Source organism: Dama dama, chromosome 19 (assembly GCF_033118175.1).
Source record: "Dama dama isolate Ldn47 chromosome 19, ASM3311817v1, whole genome shotgun sequence".
Taxonomy (NCBI): domain Eukaryota; kingdom Metazoa; phylum Chordata; class Mammalia; order Artiodactyla; family Cervidae; genus Dama; species Dama dama.
The window spans coordinates 76004812-76017904 of record NC_083699.1 but is presented as its reverse complement, the minus strand read 5'-3'; the positions used below and the strand labels follow the sequence as shown (position 1 = coordinate 76017904).

General features: G+C 46.2%; 1 protein-coding gene across 1 annotated transcript in view; it reads left to right on the top strand.

The window, feature by feature from the left end:
• LOC133074108 (keratin-associated protein 12-2-like) overlaps positions 1–264 on the top strand; it is a 345-nt gene extending 81 nt beyond the window's left edge. The window contains exon 1 of the mRNA XM_061168051.1: positions 1–264. This exon is cut by the window's left edge and continues 81 nt beyond it. Coding sequence (XP_061024034.1) covers positions 1–264 — 264 coding nt within the window.
• The last annotated feature ends 12829 nt before the right edge of the window (positions 265–13093 follow it).

Genomic DNA, 13093 nt, shown 5'->3' with positions numbered 1-13093 from the left:
CCCTGCCACACGTCCTACTTCACGTCCAGCCCCTGCCAGGCGACCTGCGTGCCCGTGAGTTACAGGCCAGCCATATGCCTGCCAGTGACCTACAAGCCCACCCTGTGTGTGACTCCTTCCTGCCAGTCCTCTGTGTGCCTGCCCGTGCGCTACAGGCCGGCCGTGTATGTCGCCCCCTCCTGCCAGTCCTCAGGGTGCTACCAGCCCTCCCGCCCCACCCTGGTCTGCAGACCTGTCTCCTGTAGCACCCCTTCCTGCTTGTGATCACGAGCCTCCTCCCAGATGCTCCCAGTGCAGACCGGATCACTCCTATATCCCTCCCAGCATGAGTCCTCAGGGGGCCTCCAGGTCTGAATGTGGCAGATGAAAAGCATGATCGAGCAACGTCTGAACCCAGGCAAGAATGTGGCAGGATGATCTGGACTCTTCTGTGAACTGGTGCATCCCCCCTCCAACCCCCTGCCAGGAAGCCCTGGTTCCCAGGGTCCTTCTCTATCTCCTGAAGGAAACCACACCCCACGTGAGCCAAATAAACCATGCTATCTCAATGCAGCCTGTCCTTCTTTTTTACCTTCATATATTTTGAGGTTTTCTTCTCAGAGGTGAATACAAATCTTAAGTACAGAGGACCCTCCTGAAAGAGCCCTCTTGATGGCTCAGCTGAAGGTGAAGGGTCCTTGGTGGGTGGTGGGTGGAGGAGGATGTGTCCCCACCCATGGCCGCCACTCAAGACTCACATTGTGGATGGGGGAGGACTCCCCCTTTCTCTGAGGTGGGTAGGGTGGGAAACAGGTCTGGACTCAGGTCCCAGCTGGGGCCTAAAGGATGACCAACAGGGAGGCCAGAGAGACTCACGCAAACCCACCTCACACAAAAAGGGGAATAAGGCCATCCCAGTGAGAAGAGGCAGATCTGAAAAAGTCTCACCCCTCAGCCCGACACACAGGGCCTTCCAAGACTGACCCTGGACCAAAACCAGAGAGCCCTCCATCCTCCTGGCTCCAGCCTGGCCAGCATAGCTGCCTGAGCAGCATCAGTCTTCACTGGGGATAGGCAGACATGTGTAGAGGTCACTTCTGTGTGATAGGAATGCAGGAGATGCTGAAAATGTAGGACAGAGCAAAAACATGTGTCCCCAGCCCTTGTCCTATGCACAAGGTGCTGACAGCTCCCCACAAGAATCTGAAGTCACTGGTGCCCTGAAGGTCCTCAAGCCATAACAAAACCCAAACCAAGGTCCAGGCAGTCTGATGCAAACTGCCGCCCAAACATTGATGACCTGAGAGAAGCAGGGTCAAGGCATACCCATTCCCAGAAGGAAGCATTGCTTATGTCCGTTTAAAACCCAGACAGTGTATTAAAAATTAGAGATATCACTTTGCCAGCAAAGGTCTGTCTAGCCAAAGCTGTGGTTGTTCCAGTAGTCACGTACAGATGTGAGAGTTGGACCTTAAAAACATCTGAGCACCAAGGAATCGATGCTTTTGAACTGTGGTGTTGGAAAAGACTCTTGAGAGTCCTTTGGATAGTAAGGAGATCCAATCAGTCAATCCTAAAGGAAATCAACCCTGAATATTCATCGGAAGGACTGACGTCGAAGCTGAAGCTCCAACACTTTGGTCACCTAATATGAAGAGCTGACTCATTGAAAGAGACCGTGATGCTGGGAAAGATTGAGGGCAGGGGGAGAAGGGAGCTACAGAAGATGAGATGGTTGGATGGCATCACCAACTCAATGGACAGGAACTTGAGCAAACTCCAGAAGATAATGAAGGACAGGAAAGTCTGGGGTGCTGCAGTCCATGGGGTCACAAAGAGTCAGTCATGACTTAAGAGCTGAACATCAGCAACAACAAATTAACACATGCTATCTGATATTCAAGGGCCTCCCTGCTGGCTCAGCAGTAGAGAACCTGCCCACCAATGCAGAAGACTTCAGTTTGATCACTGGGTCAGAAAGATCCCCTGAAGAAGAAAATGACTGCCCATCCCAGTATTCTTGCCTGGGAAATCCCATGGACAGAGGAATCTGGTGGGCCACAGTCCATGGTATCCCAGAGAATCAGACTTGTCTGAGCAACTGAGCATGCATGCATCTGATATTCAACAAAACTTGGAAGACATACAAAAAAACATGGGGAAAATGTGAATTCATTGTCAACAGACAAAGCAATCAACACAACTAGACTCAAAGTGACCCAGATATTGGAGCCATCAGACTGAAAGCTTAAAATAACTATGAGCAGTGAAATAAATCAGAGAAAGAAATTCTGTATAATCACTTATATGTGGAATCTAAGAGAAAAAAACTTCATAGATACAAAGGGATTGGTGGTTGCCAGAGGTGGGAAGAAGTGTAGGCAAAATGGATTAAGGGGATCAAAAGGTATAAACTTCTACTTATACAACAATATGTCCTCGGGATGAGATGTCAGTTCAGTTCAGTCGCTCAGTCATGTCCAACTCTGCGACCCCATGAACCGCAGCACGCCAGGCCTCCCTGTCCATCATCAACTCCCGGAGTCCACACAAACCCATATCCATTGAGTCAGTGATGCCATCCAACCATCTCATCCTCTGTCATCCCCTTCTCCTCCTGCCCTCAATCTTTCCCAGCATCGGGGTCGTTTCAAATGAGTCACCTCTTTGCATCAGGTGGCCAAAGTATTGGAGTTTCAGCTTCAACCTCAGTCCTTCCAATGAACGCCCAGAACTGATATCCTTGACGTACAGCATGCTATAAGAGAAAAAACATTTATTTGTAATTATTTACTTGTATTTAGAGAAATAAAACAGAATTATGAAAATATGTAACCAGCCAAGACCCTATGGGGCATTCCCAGAATAGGACACGCACCCACCGTGTCTGCACCTGCCTTTTGTAGAAAAACTTCAAAGTATAAATTTAATCAGAGCATAACTTTGTCAAAGTATAAAGAAGTGAGAAAATGCAGAAACAAAGGCAAACAGTCAAGCAAGACATAATAACAATAGTTTAACCATTAAACAAAGTCAAGGACCTTTAGTTCCTCCTAAGGGCTATAGATGATATTCTGCGCCATGTCCTTGGAGCTGTTTTGCTGATACTGACACCCCCACCAAGTGGGAAAAGTTAATTGCATGCTGCCCACAAGCATGGAGACCCCAGATCAGTTAGAACCAGAAGGTTGATGAGGTTGATTCCTGATTACCTCACCACCAACCAATCAGAAGGTCATCCACAAGCTGATCACATACCCAACAACCCTCCTCCCTCACCCTGTTTTTAAAAATATTTTCCTTAAAGCCTTTGGGGGGATTGGGGTCTTTACCAGCTGCCTGGACTGCTTGCTTGGCACCTGCCATAAATACTGGACTTTCCTTCACCACAACCTGGTATTAGAAGACTGGTCTTTCTGTACACAGGGCGAACAGAATTGAGTTAGGTTCAGTAACAAAGAGAGTGAATGTCTATTAAAACAGAGAAAGGGACAGGTTTGGGGAAAACAAATAGCACTTCTAGAAACAAAAGATCGAGTAGTGGAAATTAAAAACTCATTCAAACAGAATATTAGACACAGTTGATGAGAGAATTAGAAAAACTAGAAGACAGTTGAAGTCACCTGTCATCCCTTTCTGGGAGTTGCCTCAGTTGAAGATGATTTTCTTGACCAAGGTCAGACCCCCTTCTCAGGAAAACTCACATCTAAAGCTTTTATTTTTATTAACTTATTTATTTGGCTGCACCAGGTCTTCGCTGCAACATGCGGAATCTTTAGTTGAAGCATGTGGGATCTAATTGCCTGACCAGGGCCCCCGGCATTGGGAGAATGGAGTTTTAGCCACTGGACCACCAGGGAAGTCCCAAAGCTCACATCTAATTCCTGATCCAGGGAAATAAAGGCCTGTTCTGGGTCCACAGCACAGGACAGCACTGAAAGACCCTCCCAGCTGGGGAGCTGCCTCTGGAGTCACTGACTGCATCGTGGGCTGACTTCTCCTGAGTCCAGTCCTCTCCCTCTCCCTCAACCGCTGTTGATCCCAAGAGAGCTCCCTAAGAAACCTAGTATCTTGGCACCTCCATCTGCAGCAAAGGACCTGGAAGCAATGGCAACCTCGTAGTCTTGTTGTTGTTGTTGATTAGTCGCTCAGTCATGTCTGACTCTTTGCGACCCCATGGACTGCAGCACACCAGGCTTCCCTTTCCTTCACCAACTCCCAGAAGATGCTCAAACTCATGTCCATTGAGTCAGTGATGCCATCCAACCATCTCATCCTCTGTCGTCCCCTTCTCCTCCTGCCTTCAATCTTTCCCAGCATCAGGGTCTCTTTGAATGAGTCGACCCTTCACATCAGGTGCCCAAGGTATTGGAGCTTCAGCTTCAGCATCAGTCCTTTCAATGAGTATTCATGACTGATTTCCTTTAGGATTGACTAGTTAGATCTCCTTGAAGTCCAAGGGACTCTCAAGAGTCTTCTCCAACACCACAGTTCAAAAGCATCAGTTCTTTGGTGCTCAACCTTCTTTACGGTCCAACTCTCACACCTGTACATGACCACTGGAAAACCCATAGCTTTGACTACACAGACCTTTGTTGGCAAAGTAATGTCTCTGCTTTTTAATATGCTGTAGAGGTTTGTTATAGCTTTTCTTCCAAGGAGCAAATGTCTTTTAATTTCATGGGTGCAGTCACCATCTGCAGTGATTTTGGAGCCCAAGAAAATAAAGTCTGTCACTGCTTCCATTGTTTTCCCATCTATTTGCCATGAAGTGATGTGACCAGATGCCATGATCTTCACTTTTTGAATGTTGAGTTTTAAGCCAACTTTTTCACTCTCTTCTTTCACTTTCATCAAGAGACTCTTTAGCTCTTCTTCACTTTCTGCCATGAGGGTGGTGTCATCTGCATATCTGAGGTTATTGATATTTCTCCCGGCAATCTTGGTTCTAACTTGTGCTTCATCCAGCCCAATATTTCTCATGATGTACTCTGCATATAAGTTAAATAGGCAGGGTGACAATATACAGCCTTGACTTACTCCTTTCCGTATTTGGAACCAGTCTGTTGTTTCATGTCCAGTTCTAACTGTAGCTTTTTGACCTGCATACAGATTCCTCAGGAGGTAAGGTGGTCTGGTATTCCCATCTCTTGAAGAATTTTCCACAGTTTATTGTGATCCACACAGTCAAAGACTTTAGTGTAGCCAATTAAGCAGAAGTAGATATTTTTCTGGAACTCTCTTGCTTTTCCTATGATCCAGCAGATGTTGGCAATTTGATCTCTGGTTCCTCTGCCTTTTCTGAATCCAGCTTGAATATCTGGGATGTGATTGCTAAGTCTCATTTCCCACTGAAAAAAACAGGTGCTGCCTGGATCCGTGGTCGGCTGCTGGGGCGGGGGAAAAGCTCAGTGAGTCTGGGACACCTTGAGCCCCCAAGCAAGGAAGCTATCAAAGACTCCTGAGACTATGTGAAAGGGACACAGGAGCCAACCTGAAGGGACTCCCACTGATGCCTGCTGAAGAAAGAGTAGCTTCATTCTGCTAAAGAATAGCTCCTGTATAGACTGAAACACACCAATTATATAAAAACCCATAAAAATGCATAAGATACACAGAATTTTATGTGTATAGATATATGTGTAAGCTGTATGCTTAATCACTCAGTCGTGTCCAACTCTTTGTGACCCCATGGACTGTAGCCTGGCAGGCTCCTCTGTCCATGGGATTTTTCAGGCAAGAATACTGGAGTGGGTTGCCATTTCTTCCTCCAGGGGCTCTTCCCAAACAGGGGATTGAACCTGGGTCTCCTGCATTGCAGGTGGATTCTTCACCTGCTGAGCCATCAGGAAAGCCCATATAGATATCACTTCAGTTCAGTTCAATCTCTCAGTCATGTCCAACTCTTTGCGACCCTATTGTCCCTGTCCATCACCAACTCCGGGAGCTTGCTCAAACTCATGTGCATCGAGTTAGTGATGCCATCCAAGCATCTCATCCTCTGTTGTCCTCTTCTCCTCCTGCCTTCAATCTTTCCCAGCATCAGGGTCTTCTCCAATGAGTCAGTTCTTCACCCCAGGTGACCAAAGTATAGATATATACACACATAAATATACATAAGAGCATATATGTATAAATATATATACATTTATAAGCATGTATGTGTATAGTTAGAGATCTGTAAAAGTTACTAGGGAACCAAAAAATAATTCTATAAATTGATTAAAAGGACAGAATAAATCACATATCTGGGCTTCTCTGTAAAAAGAGCATTTTGGGGTAACCAAACAGGCATCGAAGGAAAGTCCTTTATAGAAGAATTACAGGTTAAAAATGTAGATGAGCTGATAGGCTTAGCCAGTTGCCCCCTTCTGAAGCCCGGTGATGTAACAGATCTAAGACCAGACTTCCTGTGGTGACTGAAACTGCGCTGAAAGAACAGGCTGACAACAGTCCCCAGGGATGAGCCCCAGCATCTCCCCACAAGCCCTTGGGAGCTCACAAGTCCCGTGTTCTCACCACAGGAGTTCAACCTGCATTTGAGCCTGTCCACAGGCCTCCCATTTTACAAGAAATACAGGGGATGGAGGATTATTTTAAAGAACACCTAATCCAGAATGCAGAAAACTCTCCAGGACAATAGCTGAGTTTCTTTAATGATTGCATGCTGTAAGAACTGCTATAAACCAAAAGGGACTTTTAAAAAAAACATTTTTTTAACTTTTGCTTGTGCTGGGTCTTCACTACTGCACACAGGCTTGCTCTAATTCTAGCCAGCAGAGGCTTCTCCTTGTGGTGGCTTCTCTTGTTGCAGAGCATGGGCTCTAGAGCTGTGAGGGCTTCATCAGTTGCAACTCTTGCACTCCAAATTGTGGGCTCAGTAGCTGTTGCCCCACGTCATGTGGAATCTTCCTGGATCAGGGATCGAACATGTGTACTCTGCTTTGGAAGGTGGATTCTTTACCACTGGACCACCAGGGAAGTCCCAGAAGGGACTTAAGAGTAGCATCACCCTTGTGCTTTATGCAAGCCTTGTTTGGATTCTGATCTGAACAAGCCAGTACTTTAAATATCTTGTTTTAGACAATCAGAGTAAATTGAACAGACTAGGTATCAGATAACTACCACTTTTATAGCTCAGTATTTCACTTTTGTATAATTGCTCATAGTATATACATTGCTGCTATTGTTCAGTCCCCAAGTTGTGTCTGACTGTATGCAACGCCATGGATGGCAGCACTCTGAGCTTCCATGTCCTTCACTGTTTCCTGGAGTTTGCTCAAATTCATGTCCATTGAGTCACTGATGCTGTCCAACCATTTCATCCTCTGCTGCCCTCTTTTCCTTCTGCCCTCAATATTTCCCAGCATCACAGTCTTTTCTAATGAGTTGGCTCTTCGCATCGGGTAGCTAAAGGATTGGAGCTTCAGCTTCAGCATCAGTCCTTCCAATGACTATTCAGGGTTGATTCCCTTTAATATTGACTGGTTAGTGTAACAGTGTCAACTGGGAAAAATGCACAAAAGCTGAGAATTATTCTTTATTCAATGGACATTCTGCAAACTTCAAGCCCAGGACCCAGCATCTCAGATCACTCTGACTGCTCCAAAGAGGCCAGGCAGGGGGCCAGGATATGTAGGAGCTTTGCAACAAAGACCAGGTGGGTGGACCATCAAAAGATGACTGCTGATTAAAGAAAACCAGATATCTCAGGTTACGGAATTTAGCACTTTTCTGTGTATGGGAGGATACAGGAGTCTGGGCTCCTTGAAATCATTCCTTTGATGTGAAACCTCAGCTATCTGGGGCTGGTATCCTGCTTTTCTCCATCCTGAATCCCCTCAGTATGTGCAGTTGGGAGAGGGGGTACTGCAGTGGCTGAGGGCCTGGCAGTGGGCAGACCATGTGCCTCCACCCCCAGTTCCCGCAGGGCTCACTGTCGGGGCAGCTGTAATGAGATGATTTGACGGCTGTAACCTCCTTTGTTTGCTGATATGGCAGGCAACATTTTTCGTTCACAATAGACACATGTCTATCCATACACATATAGATTTTCTTCTTAAATTATTTTTAATTGAAGGATAATTACAATATTGTGCTGATTTCTGCCATTCATCAACATGAATCAGCCATAGGTATACATATGTCCCCTCCCTCCTGAGCCTCCCTCCCACCTCCCACCCCATCCCACCCCTCTAGGTTGTCACAGAGCCCTGGTTTGAGTTCCCTGAGTCTTGCAGCAAATTCCCACTGGCCATCTATTTTACTGGCTGTCTATGTTAGTGTATATGTTTCCATGCTATTCTCTCCATTAGTCCCATCCTCTCCTTCCTACCCCCGACCCCGTGTCCATTAAGTCTGTTCTCTATGTCTGTGTCTCCATTGTGTGCTAAGTCACTTCAGTCGTGTCTGACTCTTTGGGACCCTATGGACTGTGTAGCCTGCCAAGCTCCTCTATCCACAGGATTCTCCAGGCAAGAATACCAGAGTAGGTTGCCATTTCCTCCTCCAGGGGATCTTCCCAACCCAGGGATTGAACGCGTGTCTCTTCCATCTCTTGCCTGGGCAGGCGGGTTCTTTGCCACTAGTGCCACCTGGGGAGTCCTAGGCGTCTCCACTGCTGCCCTGCAAACAGGCTCATCAGTGCCCTCTTTCTAGATCCCATATATATGTGTTAATACACGATATTTGTTTTTCTCTTTCTGACTCATTTCGCAGTGTATAATAGGATCTAAGTTCATCCACCTCATTAGCACTGACTCAAATGTGTTCATTTTTATGACTGAGTAACATTCCAGTTAGTATATGTACCACAGCTTCTATATCCATGTTGGACATCTAGGTTGCTTCCATGTCCTAACCATTGTAAAAAATGCTGCAGTGAATATTGGGGTGCATGTGTCCTTTTCAAGTTTGGTCTTCTCAGGATATATGCTCAGTAGTGGGACTGTTGGGTAGACACATAGGTTTTTTTTTTTTGGGGGGGGGGGTTGGTCATAATGTAGAAATAGGCACATAGTTTTCTTTAATGTACTTAAAATTAATCTGCTCCCCTTGATAAAATATTAAGGGCTTCTTCCCATGTTGATACACATAGATATACCTTGTTTTTCTTAATGCTTGAGTTGTATTTCATTACACAAGACATGCAGAATAACAACATTCCTCTCCCTGGTGACTTAGATGGTAAAGAATCCACCTGCAATGCAGGAGACCCAGATTTGATCCCTGGGTTGGGAAGATCCCTTGGAGAAGGAAACGGCAAGCCACCCTAGTATTCTTGCCTGGAGCATCCCATGGACAGAGGAGCCAGGCAGGCTACAGTCCATGGGGTCAAAAAGAATTGGACAGGACTGAGTGACAAACACTTTCACTTTCACTTTTATTAACCATTTTCATCTGGCCTCCTTTTTTGCTGTTGTTATTGTTGCAATGTGGTCACAAATACTCTCATGTATATCTCTGTGCAGACATTTCTGTTGGGCTGTTTCCTAGGCAAAAATATCCACTTTTTAAAGAAAGGGGAAATGGCCTGGAATGTCCCCAATCCCAGGCTGCAGTCACTACATCCATGGCAGAGCTGGATGGAATTCAAAGCCTGGTCTGTCTGTCCAAAAGCTGATCACATCTTCTGCCTCCTGTCCTGCCTCTGGCTCTGGGGACTCTTTCAGATGGTATGGTGAACTGACTGTAAAAGCCTCAAGAAGGGGTTGCAGTGGCAGCCCACCAGGCTGACAGTCACTGCAAATATCTAAAACATGCAATCAGTGAATCTGGGGATCACGAGCCACCCACTCCACCGCCCAGGGTTGAGTGACATTTCTCAGTCAGAATCCAGTAAACCAAAGGAGCCCATGGCTGCCCACTCGGGTCATCCTGGCAGTAACCAGGCGATGGCAGAGGATGAGACTGCGGGTGTGGCAGGATTCCTCTAGGGCTTACACTTGGTAACACACACCTGCCACACCCAGGGGCTTCAAGGCCTCTTCCATTGAATTGAGGACTTCGGAGGAAAAAGGACAATGATGCCTCTTGAGTGGGTGGCCCCTAGAGAGGCTCCCCTGGCTTGTCCCCTTCCAGGGGGCAATGGGGCTGACCTGGAATCAGAAGGCTTCTTTTCTGGTATCTCCCCCAACCTGTTTTATCCATCTCTGCAAAAGAGGCGTTGCCTAGCAACCAGAAAGGTGCAATGACGTCCTTAGACTATTCCATTCCACTCCTGTAATTCTTAACTCTGGTTGATTACTAGCACCTGCAGTGAGAAGGTGGCAACCAGTTTTAAAGAAAAACAAATTCTGTAAAGTCACCAGAGGGCAGAAAGGGCACTTCTAGCCTGACTTTGGGAAGATGTCTGGCCAGTGTGAGATTTTTCAGTTCTCAGAAAGAATCCTTCTTCCTAAACCTGCAAGATTCCCTGGGCAAGAAGACAATAGACGCTAAGAAAACTCTTTGAAATATGAGCCCTTCCATTTGCTTTCTAATCTACAAAGCTGTGAGGCAAATTTGATCTTTGCTTGCCCGCCTCTCTTGACACTCATAGCTTTTACATTTTGTAAGTATATTGAGCAACTGGAAAATAATATGGTGTAGGTAACTATGATATAACATTAATGGGCTTTCTGTGTCTTTCTCTATAAGAATGTGTTAATGACTTACGTTTAAACTCGGAGTCACTGTTGACGCAGTGGTAGAGAGACTTTTCAAAGAGCCATTTCTATCACCAGGTAAATAATCCTAGATAAGCTTTGTTTACCCCAAGACTCAGGTATTTTGGAAACTTTAAGGTATGCCTTTGGGAAAGTACATTTGGCTGAGGTCCTACCATAGCAAACTGGCACCAAAAAAAAAAAGAAAGAAAGAAAGAAATCCACGCACTGGCTCACACAAAGGAGATATCAGGCACTTTTGCATAATGCAAGTTTCTAGACGTGTGGACGAAGAATGTCCCCTATCCTTCTGGTAAACGGAGGATGCTGTGGCCATCAAGCCAGCAGCCACTGCAGCCATCCTGCCTGTTCATCCTGAAGGGATTCGGGATGGAGAATAGCAGGATGCTGGCTCCAGATTGTTAAGTAAGTGCTCATGCGTGCTAAGTTACTGAGTTATGCCGGACTCTTTGCGACCCCACGGACTGTAGCCCGCCAGGCTTCTCTGTCCATGGGATTATCCTGGCAAGAACACTAGAGTGGATTGCCATTTCCTCCTCCAGGGGATTGGCCTGACCCAGGGATCGAATTTGGGGCTCCTTTGGCTCCTGAACCGGCAGGCGGATTCTTTACCACTGAGCCACCTGGGAAGCCCAGCGATTGTTAAGGAGCGATCAAAGGGGTGATTTCAGTGAGCCCAGACGCTTGCATCTTCCCATACAGAGAAAAGCACTAAGATCATTAACCTGAGATGTCTGGTTTTCTTTAATTAACAGTAATCTTTTGATATTCCAACTATATAGCTCTTTTTTAAAAAAAGATTTTTTTTCTTTGACGTGGACCATTTTTTAAAAGTCTTTATTGAATTTGTTACAATATTGTTTCTATTTTATGTTTTGGTTTTTTGGCCCCCAGGTATCTTAGTTCCCTGACTAGGTATCAAACTTGCACCCCCATGCCCTGGAAGGTGAATTCTTAACCACTGGACAGCCAGGGATGTCCCCCAACTATATAGGAGTTCACTGCAAAAACTCCTATGTATCCTGGCTCCCCCTTGACCCCTTTGGAACAGTCTCTCAGAGTGATCTGAGTGGCTGCCTCTTGAGATAAACCCTCAGTATGTCCCCGGATAAAATACAATTCTCAACTTTTAGGTTGTGCATTTTTTTTTTTCAGTCAACAGACTCAAATGAAGGGCAAGAGCCATGCTTGCCCAGTGCTCAGGACAAGTCTCGAGCATTTCTTCAACCTTGCAAGTCACAGCTCCTATTAAAAGGAGGGGAAAGAGCTTGCTCCATGTTCTTGCTTCCTGGAGTGTGAACCACAGTTGAGGTTTTGGTGTGTTTTTTAAGAAATCCTTTTTCTGTATTTTGTGTGTATGTGTGCTGTTGGGAGTAGCAGGAATAGTTTGCTTTTTATAAAGATCTGGTTATGTTGTTGGTAGAACTTTTGTTTCCTGCCTTTTTCTCTCATGTCTTGTTTGTGACATAGATCTATAAGCAAAACAAATCGCTATGGTGGCCATCAGCCTCCTGTTTGTGGTCCTTGATGCTGCGGACACAATACTTTGCTATTTATAATAATCTGCTATATGGGAGCACGTGTTCAGTCGTTCAATTGTCTGACTCTTCTGCGACCCCATGGGCTGTATCCCACCAGGCTCCTCTGTCTATGGAATTTTCCAGGCAAGAATACTGGAGCAGGTAGCCATTTCCTTCTCCAGGAGACCTTTCCATCCCTGGGATTGAACCTACACCTCCTGCATCTCCTGCATTGGCAAGTGGATTCTTTACCACTGAGACGCTTGAGAAGCCTGTATGGGGAGAGGGGGGACCCTAAAAAAATAAGGAATCACAATTTAGATTCAGAAGACACTGGACCCCCATGGAAGTCCCCTCAAAGGGGACTTTTATCTCCCACTTTCAGGAGGAAAAGGGAATTCAGAGGGCCTTTCTTAAACCAGCTTCTTGCACCTTCAGCTACATTTGATACTTAGATCAACAGGGCAGTTCTGGGGTGACCTATTTTGTCCCCCCTGACAGCAGAGAGTCTTTACAAACTTCCTCCTGGTTAATTGAGATGCTTCTTCTCACAGAGGTCACCCCTGTGCTGGACAAGTGTTTACCTGGGATGTGAAAAGCCCAGCTACCTTCCCCTTGCTCCACCCAGAGTCCTGTGAATGCTTCTGCAAGTAAGAGAAGATGACCCTCCCTGGGACATGTCCAGCCAGGCAGCTGAGTGAGGGGGGCTGGGTGTGGTCTCCCCAATGGCTATGCCCAGCTTGGTCACTCACTGGCAGCCCAGTCATGGACCTGGCATCTGTCTGTTAGCTGATCTGACGAGTGCCAAGCCCTCAAAGCCTGCACTGAACAGCTGAATGTGAAAGAAACAACATCCTGGTTTCTACCCCAGCTCAGCCACTCATCAAGGTGTCCTGGGAAATTCCCGCCGTTTCTGGGGTGAGTTCC